Here is a 20668-nt window from a genome sequence, read left to right as displayed (position 1 = left end):
GCATACAAGAGAAAAAAGTGTTTACTTTTTTTGTGAACAGTATGATGTATTTTACAGTGCTTGGTGCAAATGAAAAACTTGTAGCTTACCAAAATATGTGTCGCTTATGAGAGAAAAGGAAGGGGGTTGCTTTTTTGTTTTCAAGTGTATTTAAGGAGTTTATTTTGTCATAAAGTTTTCAGTTTAAAGTGTGATGGTTGTTGTTTATAAGCATATTTAGTGTTTATGGCTGTGCAGTATTGACAAGGTAAGGTCAGCAAGGGTACGGAGGTACCCTTGCACCCCCATAGATTTTTATACTGATTGTTATCCAGATTTTGCCATTATCCAACAGAACCTTGGCTCTGTTAATCTGGACAATTGACGGATTACAGCATAAAAGTTTGTTTTTGTACATGCAACTTACCCGTCAGATATATACTTAGCTATAGTCTCCGACGTTCCCAACAGAAATTCAAATTTCGCGGCACGCGACAGGTAGGTCAGGTGATCTACCATACCCGCCGCTGGGTGGCGGGAATAGGAACCATTCCCGTTTTCATATCAGATTTTCTCTGTCGCTGGTTCCGCAACATCTGTTGTTGGTTCCTTCTGCTTAGACTTTCATTTTTCACTTGCTGAGGATTATTTTGGACTGACCTTTGGTGACGTATTGGATCTTTGGCTTGGCATCGCGCTTTTGTGGACTGTTTTTGATTTTGGCTTTGGTATTTTCTGTAAGAATGTCTGATCAGAGTGTTGCACCTGTGTTTCGTGTATGTGTGTTGGTCTGATTGTAGGTGAGTTCCCCAAAGCCGGTAGATCCTCATACTGTTGTGTTTCGAGGTATAGAGAGATAGTTGCTCAATTGAGAACCGTGTGTTGAATCTGGGTTCACTGATCTGGAATGGAAGCGTTGAACTCTTATGCATATAGTGGAAGAACCAGAGATAGGAAGGCTTCTTCTAGAAGCTCAAGTAGGTCTCTTTCCAAGGAGGTAGATTTAGAACCTAACACTCTTCCAGATTCGCCTGTCACTCCAGTTGTTTCAGCTCCTTCACCCTTCGTCGAACCTGTGGATTCGTCGTCGGAGATAGCTGCTGTAATGAAACTCTGATCCAAGATACGGGTGCAGATCGTACTTTAGAAAGCAAGCGTAATAGTAGTGTGTGTAGTGTCTCCCAAAATAGCAGTGGAGGCGTCGGCCGGCTCGCATGGCTCCTGGCCTCGTTCTCTTCAAACTCCAGGCCCAGTGGAGGAGAATGCTCGACAGCATAAGGGGATGAGCTCCCAGGTCGGCGTCCCTTGGCAGCTCCTGTTGTAATCCCAGGCTGGGTGCCGTATGAAGGGATCTTAAGAAGTGTTTCGTCTTCTCTTCTTCTCCTAAAGCGTGGTTGGAGTTCTGCTGAGATTCGCCTTTGAAGAGGGGCGTGTGAAGGCTCCCCCTAGAGAGACCTTTTGGATTCTAGCCGTGGCTGCTTCCACAGAAGAGTTCTCCTGTTGCAAAGAAACTAGAAGATCTCCTCCTGCTACTTCTGAGTGGTCAGGGTACAAAGCAGATCTGGTAGGCCTCAGGCTCAGCTGCGCTGCTCTTTTTGGCTCTTTTATCAAAGCTCCTCTGCGTCGGAAGGATGCCTACTCTTCCAGTCAGTCCTCCGAGGCACTCTATCTTCTCCCAGCAAATCGTCTTCTGTAGGCGTTCTTCTCCTGTTAAGCGCCCCTCAGCAGCAGGCATCCTCTCCTTCAGGCTCTCCTCTCTCTGGTAGGCGCTCTCTCTCTCTTGCAGGCGCTCCTCTCTGATCCAGGCGCTCCTCTCGTCAGGCGCTCCACTCTCCTGGTAGCGCTCCTCCTTGCAGCGCTCTCTGACTGAGAAGAAACCTACTCTCTGGTGAGCTCTCTCCCCCTTTATGGCGCTTCTCTCCATGGCGCTCTTCGTCAGAGGGATGCGCCTCCACTAGGCGCTGCGCTTCCCTCGTTAAATCATCGGTCTTCTGTGGAATACTTTCTCCTGATCAACTCTGCTCGATCACTCTGTTCACCCGCCTCGTAGAAGTTCCTCCAGCCTCCCTCGTCTGTTGGCCCCTCTCCCAGCAAAGGCTCTCTTCCGTTCAGGCCTCTTCTCCTGTCAGGCGCCAGTCATCTTTTAGGCGCTGCTCTCCGGATCAAATGCGTTCTCCAGGACAAAAAATCCTCTCTTTCTAGAGCGCTCTTCTTCTGGCAAGTGACCTTCTCTTCAGGCGTTCTTTCCTCCTCCTTCTGGCCTGGAGAAGACTGCGGAGACAGATCCCTAGACATATCACCATTTCTGATCCACAAGAGGTTGGCTTAGCTTTACTGGTTCAGGGTATGGGGTGTCCCTCGACCTGCTTCTCTCTTCTCCTGGTTCCATGCTCTCGAGCACCAAGGCCTCGAAATCTTCCTCTTTACAGTTAGATCGTCCTCGATCTCCAGAAAGCGCTTAAAGGTTTGGTGTCTCTTCGAGAAGGATGCAGTAAGACTGTCTTCCTTGCCTCCCTCTAGGCTTTTGGGAAGAGCGGGAATGTGATGCGAGACTAAGGCCAGATAGCGGTCAGCCTCTCCCATCTTCCAGCTAAGCTCAGACCTGTACAGCATTGATTCTTCAGAAGACTCTCCCTTAGTCGGCCAAGGCTTCTTGGGGACTTTGTAGGTGGACCATTTCCCCTCAGGGCCTTTTCCGGCGTGCTGGAAGTTTTTAACTTCATGGACTACGAATTCTCGGGGCCTTAGCTAAAGTCTTGAAGAGGATTCAATCAGCAGAGACCTCAGCAGTGTTGTCTTGCTTGAACAAGGCTGACCAAACAACCTCATGATCAGCTTCCCTGTCGGCACTGGCCTGCTTAAGAAGAGGTCAGTATTCAGTGCTTTCCTCTCTCAAATGGTCTCTCCACCTATCCAGAGGTCTTCCCTCTTTCTGCAGCTCCTTTAATGTCGCCATCTTTCCCGCAAGAGACTGTGAAGGGGTCGTTCTTTGTCTGAGAAAACTGCTCAGGATCTGCTGGCCTCAGTCGTCTAAGAGGATGAGACCTACTATCACTTGCTAAGAAGGAGGAGCCCCCTTTCAGGAGCCTTTAGAGGATCCAGGTCTATCAGGCGACAGGCCTGAAGAAGATCAGACCTTGGGACTCCTTCAGGGGCCTCAGAGTGAAACAGTCCTCCAGACTCCAGTAGGTGCAGACTTCACAAAGTTATGAGCCTGGGCTGAAGAGAGCGGGCCAGATAGTCCCCTCCTGTTTTGAGGAAGGGGTACCTCATTCCCTTCTTCAAACCTCCCTTGACAACAACTCCGAGGGATTATCGGCGCTCTAAGGATCCTGTGCGGAGAGCAAGCCCTTCTGCTAGCAAATCGAACAAATGCTGAAAAAGGCTGCCATAGAACGATTTACAAGATCTTCTCCCGGGATTTTACAGCGGCTTTTTCTTGTGCCAAAATCTTGGGAGGTGGAGACGTCTTGGGCGTGAGCTCCTGAACTCGTTCGTCGCGAAAGTTCTCTGTCGGTGGCGTCTTCCAGTTCTGTCGTCTCTTCGTCAGGAGGTCAGATGGTGTTCCCCTGGACCTTCAGGATGCTTACTTCCCACGTCCCCATCCATCCCTCTCGATTCTAAGGTTCATGGTAAGGCAGAACTTTCAGTTCAGGGCTCTGTGCTTGGACTTTACAGCTCCCCAAGTGTTCTGACCATTCTCAGGAATGTAGCTCACTCAGTTTGCCATTTGGAGGGGGTGAGGATTTCGCATATCTCGGCGACTGGCTGGTGGTTAGTCGGAAGAACCGTTGTCTACAGAGGACCTTTCGTCGTTAAACCTGGTCAGTCTCTAGGACTTCTTGTGAACCTCGAGAAGTCTCAGATGATTCCTCAGCAGGAAATTGTCACCTGAGAGATTGGATGGATTCTCGGGGTTTTGAGCGTTTCCCTCCTGGAAAGAAGGAGCGCTGCCTTCAGAGTGACAGACTTTCTAGAAAGACAGATGTTAGGCGAGGAATGGATGGAGTCTGGGGACCATTTCCCTCGCTGGAACAGTTGTTTCTCTAGGAAGGCTTCACCTCAGACCTCTCTACAGTTCTTCCTGAAGATCTTGGGATCGGAAATTCCCAAGAGTTGTGTAAGACTCACACCAGATCTCATGTCAGTAAAGGAACATCTCCGTTGGTGGATTAGACCACAGAGAGCTGGGTCTAGGAATTCCCTCTGCAACTTGCCAGACCCTCGCTGGTGTTGTTCTCAGGCAGCGTCGGATCGGGTTAAGGGAGGCGACACTGGGCTCGGAAGAAGTGTCAGGCCTGGTTCGGATCAGAGGTCCTGGCATCAACATGAAAGAGCTAGTAATACATTCATCAACTCTTGCCCGGTCAGTTCTGGTCAGGGATCAGTAGTTCTTATCAATTCCGACAACACCACAGCTGCAAGCATGTCTGGGAAGCAGGAGGTTTCATTCCTTCTCTGCAGCCAGCAAGGAGCCTTCTATTTGTGAGCGGAGAGAGAGAACATGAACTACTCTCACCAGATTTGTTCAGGAGAAAAGAGATGTGAGGAGGCGGATCTGCTCAACCCAGGAAAGACCAGGTTCCTTTACGAATGGTCTCTTCGCGCTCAGAGGTTTCTGCGAGAAGGCTGTGGTTCCTGTGGGAGACCTCCTTATCGACCTCTTCGCCACCCCATTGGAACAGAGGTTGGAGAACTACTGCTCCCCAATCTTGGACCCCAGAGCAGTAGCAATGACCTTCTCTAGTTGGAGATGGTCTAGCAAACCAATATATACTTTTCTCCGTTTATTCAAGATTCTAGGGAAGTAATAAGAGTTCGTTTCTTCGGGCACCAAGCTCACCTGATCGCTCCCTTTGGCATCCAGTTTAGTTCACAGAGGTACCAGAATAGTGATAGACTTTCCCAGTCTCTCCCTCTCAGGAAATGATCTTCCTCCAAACAGCCCCACGCCGACAGATATCACAGAACCTTCCCACTCTAAACCTAACTGCCTTCAGACTGTGAAGGACAGTTGACGAGGATTCAGCATAAGGCCAAGGGATTCTCATGAGCAGAAGATCTTCTACCTTTGCATGCCTCTACCAGTCGAGTGGGAAGTCTTTTAGGAGATGGTCGAACTAAGAAAGTGTCACTCTTCAGTACCTCTATAATGAGATAGTGATTTCCTTTCTTATGTAAAGGGCAAGTGTAACCTGCTTGGTTTCCACCATCAAGGGGTATAGGGCATCTTTGTCCTCAGTGTTTGAACACAGAGGAATCTAGTTTATCTCTGATAATAAGGCCTTCTTTATTTCATAGGTCTTTTAGAAACTTCTAAAACAAGTCCCTAGACCTCCCAGCTGGAGATTTTGGGCGTGGTCCTAAAATTCTCTTAATGTCTGATAAGTTTGAGCCTCCTCGATCTGCCTCTTTCCGGGGGATTTAACCAGAAAATCGTTGTTTCTTTTTTAAGCTCTCTTTCTCTTAAAGTGAAGCTAACAGTCTGGGCTTTGGAGGTTCTGTAGGCTTTAGAAGGATACGATCTGCTCCTTTCCAGCCTCTCTTCTTGGCAAAGAAACAGAACCCTTCAAAATCTTGGCCTAGGAGTTTGAGGTCAAGGACTCTCGATCTTTCAGGACAGGGCTAGAACACACACTCTGTCAGTAAGAAGTCTTAGATATTATCTGGAGAAAGAAACTAGCTGGGTAACACTGAAAGTCTTTGGTGCTCTAATGGATCCTATTCAGAGCAATTTCAAGAATGCCCAGGCTTTCCTTGCATTAAGGATGTTACCTATCAGGAATACATCATAGCACAGGACGGTTTGTTTCCAGCTCCTGGAGTGAATGCTCATGAGGTGAGCCATAGCTTGCTTCTCTGGCTTTCCTGAGTCTCTGGTCCCTCCAGTCTGTGTGGACTCGTTACTGGAGATGTAACTCAGTGTTGCTTCTCATTATTTAGAGATGTTAAGTGTTACATATGAGAAGTTAGCTGCCTTTAGGAGCTTGCGTATCTGGTTCGATTGCTGGGTCAAAGGCTGAAGCTAATCTATTTTTAATCTAGTTTTAGTTTGTTACTTTTAATGATTTGTTGTGTATTTTTATATTAGGCTGAAAAGTGTTGGAGTCCTCTCTTTCATCACACAATACCTAACAAGGTTAGGCTTGGTCTCTGGAGTGATCGGGTTTTGATTGTTAGCTCCTTGTAGTTTTATTACCTAGCTCTGTCTTAAGAGGGATAGCCCCATTGATATGATTCCAGGTAGAGGCTCTGTCTTGTAAGTGGGTTAATCCCCATTGACACAATCCATAACAGGCTCTGTCAGCCCAACCAAATTCGGTTTTCCCATTGATATGATCCAGAAGGGCTGTCAGTGTAGGTCACTTCTACGCTGGAAACCTTTGGGGCATACGGGCACCATAGACAGTATCCATGAAGTCTTCTGCCCAATCAGGTAAGAACCATGGTTTTTGTTTATTCCTACAAAACATATATTTGTTTCCCGTTTTTAGTTGTGTGTCTTGCCCTCTCAGGGTGCCAATCAATAAGTATATCAGCAGTGAAGTTGTGTACAAAATGATATTTTATGATAAAATAAAGTTGTACATGCCAACAGATATATCTGATAATAACCCTCCATCTCCCTCAGGAGACAGGTGGAAGAAAATCTGATATAGCAGGGTGATTTCCTATTCCCGCCACCCAGCGGGTATGGTAGATCACTGACCTACCTGTATGTGCGCTGAAATTTGAATTTCTGTCGGGAGCGTCGGAGACTATAGCTAAGTATATCTGCCAGGAGTAAGTGTATGTATGACTTTATTTATCTAAAATATATCATATTTTAACTTTGTAGCTTTTTCAGAGTTCCATTTGTCATGAAAGGTTGCCCTCCATAATACTTAAGGGAATTGCACACTGAAGATAGTAGCCTAAATAGGTGCAAATAATGGGATATGGTGATTACCGTATAGTATTTAGTAGTACTCTCAGCTGAGAGATCTACTTCAGACCTAAGAAATGTCAGATAGTGGCTTAAGTGGAGTTAAATTAACATGGAACAGCATTTTGTTCATACGTAATATCAATTGTAGTATGGGTAATAACAGTTGAAGTTTTATAGTATTAGACCTAAGAAATCTCAGGTAGTAGCCTAGGTGCAGTTAAATTAGTAAAAAAAAAATGTATTTTGTTCATATGTAATATCTATTTTAGTATGGGTAACAATAAAGCTTCAAAGTATTTATCTCACATCTTAGTGATTAGAATTAACCATGACTTTTTGAACAGGCAGTTTTCTTGACTTGAATTATAAGTTCTTAAACAGTAAGGAAGAGTATGCAGTATGTACCTTTTACAGTTAATCATAAAATTGACATGGTGAAAAATCATGTTGAAACATAATGAAGAGAGGAACATCTTCATATGAAGTCTGCAAATGTAATTTGTATTGTGTAAAGTTTCTATAGTCGGATTATTGTGATAGGGATAGAGGTTTTCCCAGTCATCAAATATGATGATGTCACCACCAGTAAGGCCAACCATATGTGAGTCTAAAGTATTCTGGCTTCATGGTAGGGGGAAGCTACTTAGTGATGGTAATAACCCCAACCAATTGATTTATGTAGTGCAAATATTTTAGGTAAAGTGTACATGTATTTACAAGTTAATTGAAAACTTTCATCCTGATGAAATGTTTATGAAGAAATTAAATCGAGTAATTGTTGTAATTTACTGTTAATCCAAAATACATTTTAAGACAAATTTATTGTTTCAGAATCTTACTCAGGAGACAAAATTTAATTTTAATGCATTCAAAAACCTGAGGGAAGTGAGCTTGTCGCGTATAGGCATTAGTGCAGAATCTCTGAAGACCCTATCCAAGTGCAACAAACTCAAAGTTATACATTTACTGAATGGTATCCATTTAGAAACGGACATGTTTTTGAAGTAAGTTTTTCTTTGCATTCTTGTTTTAAGTCAGATTCTTTATCTTGATATAAGTTTTTGGCTTAATGTTGTTTGTTAGTTGACTTGTAATATGAGGTTTTCCTTCCACATGTTTGTGTTTAGATAAAATGTTCAATTTGTTTGCAATTTACAAGCACTGCCCTACTAATAATATTTTATAGGGCGAGTTATCATCATCATCATCATTAATGCTGCCAGATTTTCCCTTTACAGGGTTGAATATTAAATAAGAATTGTTTATCTGTCTTCTCTCTTGTGCATTTTGTGCCTAAATTCCCCTCTGATAAATATCCGTGTCTGCCATTTCCTCATGATTTCGTGACCTTTGTGTCTTCCATATCTTATGTATTCTGATTAACTATTCTTCAGCCTCTCTCATCACCTGTATAGACCATCTCATTCTTTGAGATCTTGGCCTAATTTTCAATTGCTGGATACCTCATCACAAGGTCACTTCCTCTTTCATATTGTGATATTCTCATGCACTCTGACTGTGAATCATAGCATTCTGTAGTTGCATTACACAAAAATCTCCTGCTTTTTCAGCATATGGTTCTGCTGTGTAGACTAGTAGTTTAGTTCTTAGACAGTCATCACAAATTTTGCTCTTTTTACTAATGGGATGTTCATATTCATGAGTAGTTCAGCAGTCTCTTTCCATGTTTGGAAAGTTATGATATTGTAGAGAATTTCACTGGAGCAGCATCTGACATTTGAAGTTCACAAAGTACTGCCATCTATTGACAGAAATACATACTACATGTTTCCTTTTGGGGAGAGGAAATATAGAAAATGGGAATTCATCAAAGAATGAGTTAAATCGGGAAGATAGAATTGAGTAGGAATATTTTACTAGTATAAATGAGTATCTTTGTGATTGTTGGAAGAATATATGGTAGTTAATCACAAAAATACTTGGGATAATCAGGGAAGGAGTTAAAGGAACAGGTTCTTCTTCCTTGTGTTATGTTTTTTGCAAAGATTTTTACCAGCAGAATAGGCGCATAATCAAAATTTGAGTTAATGTGAACAGTTTGTTCTGAATGTTCATAAGTAAGGTGGTGACTGTATAATTTTTCCCATTCCATTAAAAAAGGTTTGTGATCTCTGGAAATCTGTAGGAGATAGGATTTTAAACTATGAAACTCTAGGAGATTCATGTTTCACTTTTGATAGTTTTGTAATGGAAAAACTTTGTGTAGTAGTATTGTTGAATAACTCTTAATCAGCTAAATTTCACAATAATTCCATTAATAGCAGGAAAAATGAAAACTAGTCTTCCCTTTTTTATTTCTAACAAAGTTCCTGTAGGTTTTAGGACTTTTAAGAAAAGCAACTCTAAAATAAAGAAACTCTATTCATGTATCTGTTAGTTTTCATCTTGAAAAACTTTGTGAAAAATAGTTTTAGAAGACTTTCAGGAACTCATAAGCTATGTGGTCATGGTTCATCTGTGCTTCCTTTAAAAAATTAAAAAAGTACATTGATAAAAATTATTTTGCTATCTTTCTGTTCAATATTTTCATTTCAGTATGCTTCGTGGATGCCCAGAACTCAAGGTCTTTTCATCTTTAAGTATGACATTGACTTCAGATATTGTTAAATCTGTCAATGACATAATGAAAGGGAGAGCAGGCCCAATAACACTGGCAATGTATTTAGACTGGGGTATTGAAGCAGACTCATACGACAGCCAAAAAATAAAATTGGAGCGCCTGAGTAAGTTACAGTATATATATATATAAGTTTAATCAAATGCTGTTGTAATTTGTTTTATTTTTACTTCATCATATTTTCCAGTATAATTTGCTAAAACCAACTAAAAACCAGTCATTGTTAAGGTGAACAGAATATTTAAAAACAGTAAAGGAATTTAATTGGTAATAAGAGTTTAAAAACCAATTTTTAAAGTATGAAAATATTCTCAATTTGGAAATGCCAAAGAAATCAAGAAGAAAATGCTCTTTATAAATTGTGATAAGGTATTCGAGAATACAAGTCAGGGACAGCAAGTAGATGGATATCATAGAATCTGAATTACCAAAAAAGATTAATCAACCTATTGAAGTGACTATAACACAGATTTTAGATTGAAAAGACTGTCAAGTAATATTTGACTGACAAAATCTAGATAAATATAGAATTTTCATTAAGGATCAACACTAAGCAAGTAACAGAAATAACAAAGGGATGCAAAAAGAGGCCAGTGGGAGCTGCAGTTTGTAGAAGATCAAGTGGCAACAGGTTTTGTTTTAGTTTCAAGATTTAAATATACAACATTCATGGTGCCCTTGGCCTAAAAAATATTGTTATGCATAAATATTTTAAAAAGTTGTACACAGTATGTCAAGTTGTTTTAATGAAATGCATTATTGTAATTATTTGATATTATAAATTTATTACTTCCCAGACTAACATTTTTTTATCTCTTTGATAGCTCACTTCCTTCAGCTGTCAGAAGAGAGTGATTACGATGACCTCGATGACTATGATAGTGAGTATGATGAGTTCAGTTGTTCTTCATTAGTTTTGAGTTCATGTATCTGTAAAAATAAGGACAGAATACTTTGGGTTAGTTATATAATTATGTATTTTTATTATCAGAAAGGTATCTCTATTCTCTTTGATGCTAGTTGGTTGTTTGTTTTGACTGCCTAATAATTTTTTCCGTTCTCACAATTCGTGGACTTGGGAATTCACAGAATTTTCTGTGGAACCTATCTATAAATTATTCGCAGGACATTCACCCATTCGCAGATTTTTTCGTCGAGCAGTATTCTGTATTTTTATATTATTTTCATGACTCAATACTGTACTGTATCTACATATACATTTTATAATAAAATAAAGATTTACAATACTAATTTTTGAATGTTAATATTAAGATTAAATAATAACAAATATAAATAATTTCTCTCTCTCTCTTTTACTGAGATGTATGTTTATTTATTTTGTATGATAAATAAATGATATTAATGTAAACAGCAATAATATCAATTCATTAAAGAAAATAATATAGTGAATTAGTAAGATTTTAGTTTATAAAATAATAAATTATGTAAAATTTTAAAGGAATACGTACCGACCCCTAATCTTTTGCTTAAGACTGGGAGAGAGGAGGGGAAGGGTGATCCTGTCTGATATGTCATGTAACCTGACAGCAAGGGTTGGGTGGTCAGTGTTGCTAATTAAGTGGTCAAAAATCTCTCTCTCTCTCTCAGGAAAAGATACTGCTAATTTGAGTCTATTTAACCAATTGGTATTAAAACATATGTTATGCACAGTGTGTGTGTGTTCATAATGTTTAAAAAATGTGTATTTAATACATCTTTGGAAGATAAAAACAAACATAAATTTTGTAAAGAGAAATGGATTAACATTCCTCAAGAGATTAAAGAGATAAACTCTCTCTCTCTGATTTGGCTGGAAGGGTTATAAGTCATGTGTATATATTTTCAAGGTTACTAATGTTAAAGATGACTTTGAAATTATATTAATAATATAATTTCAAAGATTAATGCAGTAATAGGATAATAATTTAAGGTATATTTGATGTAGGATGATACTATAAGTATACATTTGGTATTTGAACTTCCAAGATAGGCAGTTACAAGCATTTTAGAGGGGGTCCTAAGTATTCATGCAGATTTTAACTGTTCCGGGGGTTGTCTGGAACACATCCCCACGAATACGGGGGGTTTACTGTATATATGAAAAAGACATAACTGATATAGTGCTCTTTTTACGGCCCACTTGTTGTAATGTTGGATTTGTTTTATATCTATTATGTTTGTGTCAAGAATTCTCTAGATAATGGTGGTATTAGGAATAGTTGCCACATGATACTTCATATAAATAGTAGTCCAGTGGGATTGCCACTGATGTTTCTGCCTTCTGCATATTGCCATTCTGTCAATACTGACTTAACATTTTCTTGATCATATTTGATTATTACTGTATGGATGCAAGTAGTTGCTCTAAACAAAATTAGTAAGGGCTTTGTCAGCTTTTCCTCACCTTTATGTGTCATGTGTGACCATTTGTTGCCAAACTAGTCATGACAAATATGATAAGGATTATTCTAAGAATAATCCAAGCTTGAGTGACTACTGTGGTAGAGTAATGATGTAAAATTTTGAAGCAGATCCGTATGACTCCGAGGTTAGATTACCAAGGTCTCAGGGTGTTAGCAGGCCCTTTAAATGTATTGAAATAGGCTTTGATACATATGTTATGAGGATGTGGTGAAAAAGCTATGCATTCACAGTCAATTTACATTCTTTATTCTCTTCCCATTTTATATGCTCATGACTGGTAAGATGAGAAGAAACTGTATATTTAATGCTTCGTAGGGCTTTGCGGTTGCAGTTTGTTTTTGAAAATTGGGTGTCATAGGAGTATGATGTTTTAGCCATACACCTTTATTTCTTTAATTAACCCTCAAGATTATGTTTTGCTACAGTGTTATGTATTTATCTAGGTAGTGTGACACACTCATCAAAGTTACTTTAAAAATGTGTCCTGTTTCAGTAGTTGGTGGCAATGTTTGTTTTATAAGTTTTATTATTTTTCAAGATTTGACCTTTAAATATTTTACTTTCCTAACGCATAGGTTTCTTTTCAGCTGATTCAATTTTCTCTGGAGATAGTTTAGATGATGAATACTGGATGTATGGTTATGGCAGTGACAACAGTCTTCAGGATGACTTTGTCTATCAAGACCATTTTGTAAGTATACTTGATACAATTTATTTCAGTATTCTTCTCTTTGTGATTCTTCCGAGCAGCTCTATCGTGCATGCTTAACAGAAAAATTCCTGAACCTCAAGCATACTGTGTCCTGGATATAATAAGGTAACATTGATGTAGAAATTTTGTGCAAGTGGCAAGGAATAATTAGTGTGGGAGCCATTTAGTCAGTTCCCTTTTGTAGTATGCAGTTCAGGTTAGGAGACAACATTCAGTTCCGTCTGTCTTTTGTAACTTTTTGTTCCTACAGGAATACAAACCATTGCCTATTATAATAGAAGTATCCTTTGGCATGAGCTGGAATGGTCTTTGAACTTGTTAACTCATGGTCAAGAGAGGTGAATGGGTAATATCCCTCACTCAGCTACTAACACTAGCAACTTTTTCTTTGGCCATCAGACAGTGAGGACATGATTCCCTGCATTCTTCCTGTGTGCTCATTGAACCAGACAAACGAGTAGCTTGCCACCCTTGTTTCTTTACGATTGCTTTGGGTTCTCTTTGTGCCATATACTTATTTTATAATTTATTTCAAAATGGTCTAGTTTCTCTTGGAGAAAAATCATTACCAAGGCCAATGTGAGGGATTTGGGCAGTCACCTGGTTGTTTCAAGTCTCCCTGTCAGTACACCCACTTAAATATTGCTTTTTTTTTTCTTTATTAAGAATGTACTCGATATTTCTTTTCTGATGTACATGTAACCTGGTCCTCTCTCCTGTGGAAGAAGTTTGGTAGTTTGGTAAGAGGAGGAAGGACAGAGGGCATTCACCAGCTTCTGATGTGTTACCAGGCCCCTCCAGTTCTCTTTCTAACCAAAAATGTAGCAAACCTTTTTATATCTCAGCAACAAGACAAGGAATTATGACATACAGCAGTTGTCGTCATATTAGCATCTGTAAAAGATGTTATACTTTTTAATATACCAAGTTAGTCCACTGTTGGTTGTATTCCTCAAAATCTTAGCAGAAAATAAGATGACCAACCCTTCTTCTGATAAAGCTGCTATTTCTGCAGTTTCTGTAACTCCTTAGCTTCTCCATCTGCTTCAAGAAAGGGTATCCTCCAGTTGGAGATAAGCAAGGCATTCTGGGGAAAAAGGAAGACACCGTCTTCCTCTTTACCCCCTTCCTCATTATTGTTGTCACCTTTGAACTCATCTCTGTTGTTTGTGTCCCCGGACTTGCTTCCTCCGCTCAGGAGAAAAAAGGGGGAAGTTCAAGGCTTCATGTAAGACGTCCAAGAAGACTTCCCCCAAAACACTCTTCCTCATTGAAGGTGACCATAGGTACTAGATCAGTGGCCCATGATCATTGCACCTTTGAACAAAGCCGTCGCCTACTCACTTACCCACTTAGACGAGAGGATTGCTCACTCCCCTTCCCCCTGGGCAGCCTTGGGCTCACACTGGGATGGATCTGCACATCCCCCTTACTCTACCCCCACCAGGTTTGTTTTTGACTAGGTGCCTGTTGCAGCTCAGGTAGCACCCCCTCCTGCATCACTGAGGAGTTGCAAGGGAGCGAGCATGCGCTACCCGTCCACTCTGTGAGCGCTTGGTCTCCAGGTGATGTATGTTGTAGTAACAGGACTGGTTATTCCTCACATCTCCTGGAGGGGGGAGGGGTGGGAGCAGTATAGAGGGATAATTGTAACTCCTTGATTTGTAGGAGTTTGCATGTTTGTTATCAGTAGTGATTTGAGATTTAATTTTTTTGTGATCAGTGAAACATTCACTTTTTGTTATTACTATAGTTATGTATCATTTATTTTTGTACTAATCATTAGTTTTTATTTTTGTACTATTTTACAGTTCCATTTATTAATTAAATTTCACATTCTTGTATTATAGCTATATAGAATTATATTTGCATGATACCTTTTCCACTAAGAAAAAAAATTAAAGTTGCATGGGACCTTAGAATTAATTGAGAAGTAAATATTCAAATGAAATGTTTTTAATAATATTAGTGGTTGCTATTGATTATAACATTAAAAATAGTAAAGTAGCATTAAAAATAATTCATAACTCTTATTGTTGATTAGTTAATTATCTACTTGGTTGTTTCTGTTAAGGCAATTGCCTTATACTGTAGATCTCCTCCAGTTTGCTCATTTTGAATACTGTAGTTGTGAAATATGTAATTTAACACATTCATTAATGTTAATGTTGTTTTTTCAGGATTTCCTTGAACGTCACCTTGGTGTATTTGAACTTGGTTTGGATGAAGATTTTTACCCTTATTTATTTGATTGAATCATTTAAATAAAAAGGGAAATGTTCTTTTGGTAAGTTTGGCTGCACTCAGGAACATTTTACTCTATCTTTCTCAAGTCACCCATGTCATCAGTTCCTCTGAAAGTGGTTTTTTTATGTTTTTAGAATGGATGATTTAATGGAATTTATAGATTTTACAGATCTCTTGTATAAAAAAAATGTGTATCGAAGATCATAAGTTGTCGATTGTTTATTAGAAAACTTTGTCATTTTTTATATTGTTTGGAATGTCTCGAGAGCAATATAAAACTTTTGTGGGATGTCAAGTATTTTACATGAATCTCTTGCATTCTGGATATTGAAGGCGGTTTTTCACAACTGTAACATGATTTTGGTTCGGAGGGAGTAATTATAAATAGCACTTGAAATAGATTTTTATTTTTATTCACTTTTTCAATTCTATTGATTAAATAAAATCTCCAAGCTCCAGTACTGTACCGATATGATTAATCACTTGTTTAGTACAGCTTATGGAATAATTTTTGTTTGTCAAGAAAAATAGCAGAACTATTTGACACTTGCGTCAACAGCTTTTCAGCAAATGTAAAGAAATTTTCTGTGCCAGATAAATTCAAACACTGGTTTGAAAAGCAATGACTAGGACGTTTTATTTTGTACAAGGGATTCAGAGGTTTGGTATATTTTTTACATCTCCATTTTGAACTTTAATATTTGATTCTTAAGTGCACTTATACTGTATATGCAAGCATATCTCAAGTGCAGTACCATACTGAGGCATGAGAAGAAAGATTGAATTTATTGGGTTGGAGTGGATTTTCCAACACGTATTCTAGAAAATAAAACTACTGATTGAAGTGCAGTGTGATGTATTGCAGTGAAAGTATATGAATGAAGTTTATATGAAGAGCTAACTTTTAAGTGGTGAGATTTTCTCTCTGTTAATGTGCATTTTCTAAATAATCAGGTTATATATTTTTTTCATCTTTTTGCATGTGGCAAATAATTTCTCAGAGTTGTACATTATATTCAGTGGAATTTCTTTTAATATTACCTTATTGGTGGAAAATATGCGTAAAGAAGCATGTAGCCGAGTTTCAAGCATGATATTACTGAAATATTTGTCAGTTTAGAAATATTTTTTTCTACATAAAACAGAAGATACGTGCATACATAGAAAATAATTATTTTGATATATGCATACTAACAAAATCATTATTTCCATCAAACTGTGTACTTTTATCTATATTTTAAAAGAATAAAAATTATTTTCTTGCAAACTTAGTAGAAAAATAATGCAGTTGTGTTCTGTAATGACCTTGGTTTAGGTATTGGTAATCAAATAGGCTGTGGGTTGTGCAGTGGTGGCTGTTGTCTGCCCTGAAGGTTCATTCTGTTTCAAATTTATTTCTACATTTTTTATTTTATAATATACCATACTAAAGTAGCTTCTTATGCTTGACAAAATGTGACAAAAATTTGAGTTTAATTCTTGGTATGGTAAGAAAAGAAAGTGTAAGTTAAGCTGCTGTTGGCTCTAAATTATTTCATGATCACAGGGACCATTTCACATTTAAAGGCAGAAAATACGGTAATAATATTCTGATGTCATTAATGATCAATTAGTGCCAGTTACTGGGAATTTCATTAGTTGACTTCCATTTAATGTTTGTTATTGTCCTTGAATGGTAAAACTTGGTTTTTAAAATTCATTTAACTTTGCTCTCTTTCACCATCAGATTAATTACTGTAGAACATATAACTGCAAGAATGTATATTGTTTTAATTGTATATTTTCAGTATTCTTCAGTATGAAAACAAGTACAAAGAGTAACCCTAAAATAATAGTAGTTGGTTTGTCACATTCATTCTGTTGGATGTTCTTGACTGCAAGTGATATAAAAAAGTTTTTCTATTTATATAATCTTAATAATTATTTTTCCAAACTTAAGGGGCCTGCTGGGGCAGGGCGGTTAAAGTCTTCATATTTATTTGGATATGTTACATGCATCAGTTTTAGCCAAAAAAAAGTCCAGTTTTTGCCGTTTCAAAAAACTAAATGCCTACCCCAACTATCTTAATTTATCTCCATGAATAAAATTAATATGGTACAAAGATATTGTGATATGCAAATGAATGTCATTATTATAGTTATTGTGATGCCAGAAAGTCATTTTTTCATTGGAGTATTTTACTGTCACAGTAAAAAAAATTATTTACCGTAAATTATGTTTTGAGATGACTTCAAATATTGGAGCTGCCTGACTATGGGCTGATGTTTCATAGTGTTATCTTGACTGACCAAGGTTTTAAGGCTAAGGAGCTTGCTTCTGTCTTTACTGTGTAGTATCAGTGGAGAAAAGGTGCCATTTCTGAATTTTGATATTTTTTCAATAAAGTATATTTTAATGTATTTTAACAAAGTATATTGTACTGACCAAATACAAATCATACACTTCAGTCTGTGGGAGTTGTGGGGTGTCCCTCAAAGCTTCAAAAAGTTTTGGCACACTTTACTTCATTTTTATGTTGCCACATGTCATACCTACTTAGGTCTTTTCTGATTTGTTCTAATATTAGTTGGTTCCCTTATATTATTTTTTGTATTTTGGTCCTTGATATTCTATTCGGTGTAATTAATTAAGGTAGAGAGGAGGAGGTGTGGCTTGGATTTTCATTTTGGGGAATTGGGCCTTGAGGTTACTCATTTCATGAAATATGATGAGGCTGTAACAAGAAAGTGTTTCAGACCACTGAGGAATGGAGGAAATCAGATGTTACATCCATTCAGCTTCGGTATAAATGAAACTTTTTCATGCTTGCTTAACTGAGGATTATTTGATGAACATTCTCCATACAAAATTCCCAAGTAGAAAGGAAAGACTAAATTCCCAGAGCTAACTTATATTTTGTGTGACCATTGCAGTTTCACCAAACAGCTATTTGTAAATCAGAAGTAAATTCGTGGAAGGACTTGTTTTAATCTCAACATTTCTTTCTTTCTATAAAGTTGACCATAGTCATTTCTTATTAAAACAAATGTCTTTTCATTGTGTATTGCTAAGTTTATACAGACATTCTTCATTTAATGACTTTAGTTTTGTTCCTCCAACTAGGTCATGAAGCAAATTGTGTTGATAAGTGAGGAGCCTCCCCGACCAATATTTCGTCGTTCATCAATAAACGATACTTATTTGTCAGTTTTATTATTGAATAATTCCTAGCATCTTAAACTGAACATCCTTTGCACACCTAACTCCAATGGTATTATAAAGAGTGTGTAAATCCATACATTGATGCTATAGACACTGACATTGTGTACTTCCTGTGCCTTTGCTAACTCACTCGCACTCTGTCTCTCAGAAATCTTTTATATTTTTTATATTTTCATTTAAGAATTTTGAGCAAGCAACTGCAAGTAAGTGCATAGTTCATCTTAATGCAGTGCATGTGCACATGTAGGCTAGGCCTACATATAGGCTTGATACAAAGACCTGGTCATTTACAGAACAATTTGATGTGACTTAATATTGATTTAAAACACAATCATGTACAGAATTATCTAATTTAACTTTCTAAATATTTTTAAACACAAACTTGAAAATTTTCTTATTAACTGGCTATTTGATTTTTTGCTTCCATTTTGTGTGCAAAATTAAGCTCTTGTAAAATCATTGTCATCATAGTGGAAGGACTCTTGAGTAGTGGAGGTTGAAGGTTGAGGAGATTTCAGTGGCTGAGGTGACGCTGTTATCATGAGCCCATGTGGGCTTAAGGTCAACTTAATCTACTCATACAGGAGGGGTAGTAGAATTGGCTGCTCTCCATGGAAAAACAAAAGAAATATATTTATGTGGTACAGCATATGAAAATTTATAAAATCCTTACACCATTCAAACTCACTGTAAACTGCTTGACCTTATGCAATGTTCTTGTGTACTATAATAACTGTCCGTAAGTCTGTACGGTCGTTAGACAGGTATGTCATTAAGTGAAGAGTGTTTGTATTGTTACTTATGTGGATGCTAGATCTTCCTGTTCTTTGTAAATGGCTATGGAATGTTTCTCTAAATGGTTACTTCCGAGTAAAATTGGGTTTGTTTAAGCAAGTGTTTTTGACAAATTGTTAAGTGATGTTTACTGCAGATTTCTAAACCATTGGATTATTATAACTTACTCTGTCAATATGAAGGGACAACGACTAAACTCCATACCAAGATCTTGCTATCCCGAGATGAGATTCTTATCTTGCTTTTGCAAGGTAACCCTTGAATTCTCTGGCCCCCTATTAATTACAGAACTGTAGTATGTGATGAAGGCTTGTTTTTTTATTTGCTAACATTTAATTTACCTTTTTTTTTATGTACATGTCAGTCTTTCTGACCACTTATGTTTTATAACAGTGTTCATGTCACCTTATTCGTGCCTGTCTTTCTACCACCTTTGTTTTATAATAGTGTTCATGTCACCTTATTCTTTAATTAGTTCTTGCTTTTTTTGACATCTTATGTCCCATCAGGATCTTCATATCTTGGTCAAGAACATGCTGAAAATCTTTTGCTGATAAAATTCGAATAAGCTAATCTTTTCTCTTAAAATCTTTATTTTTTAATCTTTATTTTTTTTTCTTTTCTCATTTACTTTGGTTCTGAACAAATTGAGGAAAGATATTCATGAAGGATATTTGTAGTGCATTTTGTTTTTGTTCTGTTTTTACAATTTACTGTTTAATTTGCATACCAGAAAGTTAATGTTAATTATTTTAAGAGGGATGTCAGGATGTTTTCATATATAATCATTCCTCACTGTGTCCCATATGAGGCAATTGTCTAATTAAGACAGAATCTAAATGTAACCATCACTCTGACAATAAAACTTGTCTTTGGGTGATGCTTGACATCCTAATGTAATCTCACTTAAAGCCAGCACATCATAAACAACATACATTGGAACATGACTTGTAAAAAAAAATTCTCACTATAAAGAAAACACAGATGTCTCCAAATTTCACATGGGTGTGATATTTGCTGCAAATTTCCCTATGTAAAACTCAATTTTAATTAATATATAGTGTTTTCACACCAGAATTGTCTGCAATCTTTTCTGCTGTTGAAGTACTAATTGGAACAATCCCTCCAGTAGTCTGCTGTTGAGATTATTGGAACTATACCCTCCAATATGTTTGTGTCAGTAATTCAGCATGTGCTATAGAAACCATGAAAATTACTTTAAAATAGGTCCTTGTTCATGAGGCTGGCAAAAATTTTGACTATCCTGAGTCCTTGCTCACATAGGCATAAAAGGAAATGACGATGCAGATAAAGGAACCGAGTCTGCAACAGACATTACTAGATCAAACTTAAAAATGTTCATAAGTTATTCATATGTCACTGTAGTCTGTTACAAGAAGTAAATGGCAAAATATGGAATGATGAAACAGATAAGTAAATGTAACCTTAATCTACATATACTTACTACAGTCATCACAGCAGAAAGAAGGAAGTGTTTTGAAGCAGTGTTTTTCATCTCCCCTCTTTGAATTGAGCTCACTTCCATTTAGTCAGACTGTTGTGAGAGAGAAACATTATTTCTATACTTCTGCTCCTACTAATTCTTTCCTAATTACCAATCAAGAGTTTTCTTTTGCTCTTCTTTGACTTCCTCCTCATTTTCCCACCCTTTTCCCTTACATTAATTCTCATCTTGGCTTTGTCAAAATTTGGATTTTCATCTTTTGGTCATATAGGTAACAT

The 20668-nt window shown here is 37.8% G+C and overlaps 1 protein-coding gene and 1 long non-coding RNA gene across 7 annotated transcripts in view; one reads left to right on the top strand and one right to left on the bottom strand.

The window, feature by feature from the left end:
• LOC136848022 (uncharacterized) overlaps nucleotides 1-18111 on the top strand; it is a 44310-nt gene extending 26199 nt beyond the window's left edge. Inside the window, exons 11-16 of one of the 2 annotated variants that reach the window (XM_067120062.1) lie at nucleotides 7739-7911; nucleotides 9464-9651; nucleotides 10370-10426; nucleotides 12557-12660; nucleotides 14862-14968; nucleotides 18032-18111. In XM_067120062.1, the coding sequence (XP_066976163.1) occupies nucleotides 7739-7911; nucleotides 9464-9651; nucleotides 10370-10426; nucleotides 12557-12660; nucleotides 14862-14936 (597 nt within the window). In that variant the 3' untranslated portion in view covers nucleotides 14937-14968; nucleotides 18032-18111. Of the gene's footprint in view, nucleotides 1-7738; nucleotides 7912-9463; nucleotides 9652-10369; nucleotides 10427-12556; nucleotides 12661-14861 lie in introns of both variants that reach the window. The other variant, XM_067120061.1, reaches the window with a different exon arrangement.
• Nucleotides 9721-20668, bottom strand: part of LOC136848024 (uncharacterized) — a 35810-nt gene continuing 24862 nt past the window's right edge. For 2 of the 5 annotated variants that reach the window (XR_010855905.1, XR_010855903.1), the window contains 2 exons: nucleotides 20391-20480; nucleotides 18414-18732 (listed from right to left, as the gene is read on the bottom strand). This is a non-coding gene — a long non-coding RNA (uncharacterized lncRNA). Of the gene's footprint in view, nucleotides 10476-18413; nucleotides 18733-20390; nucleotides 20481-20668 lie in introns of those variants that run through there. The other 3 variants (XR_010855906.1, XR_010855904.1, XR_010855907.1) reach the window with 2 other exon arrangements.

The sequence above is a fragment of the Macrobrachium rosenbergii genome, chromosome 18 (genome assembly GCF_040412425.1).
Source record: "Macrobrachium rosenbergii isolate ZJJX-2024 chromosome 18, ASM4041242v1, whole genome shotgun sequence".
Lineage (NCBI taxonomy): Eukaryota > Metazoa > Arthropoda > Malacostraca > Decapoda > Palaemonidae > Macrobrachium > Macrobrachium rosenbergii.
This window is presented reverse-complemented; position numbering and strand designations above follow the sequence as displayed.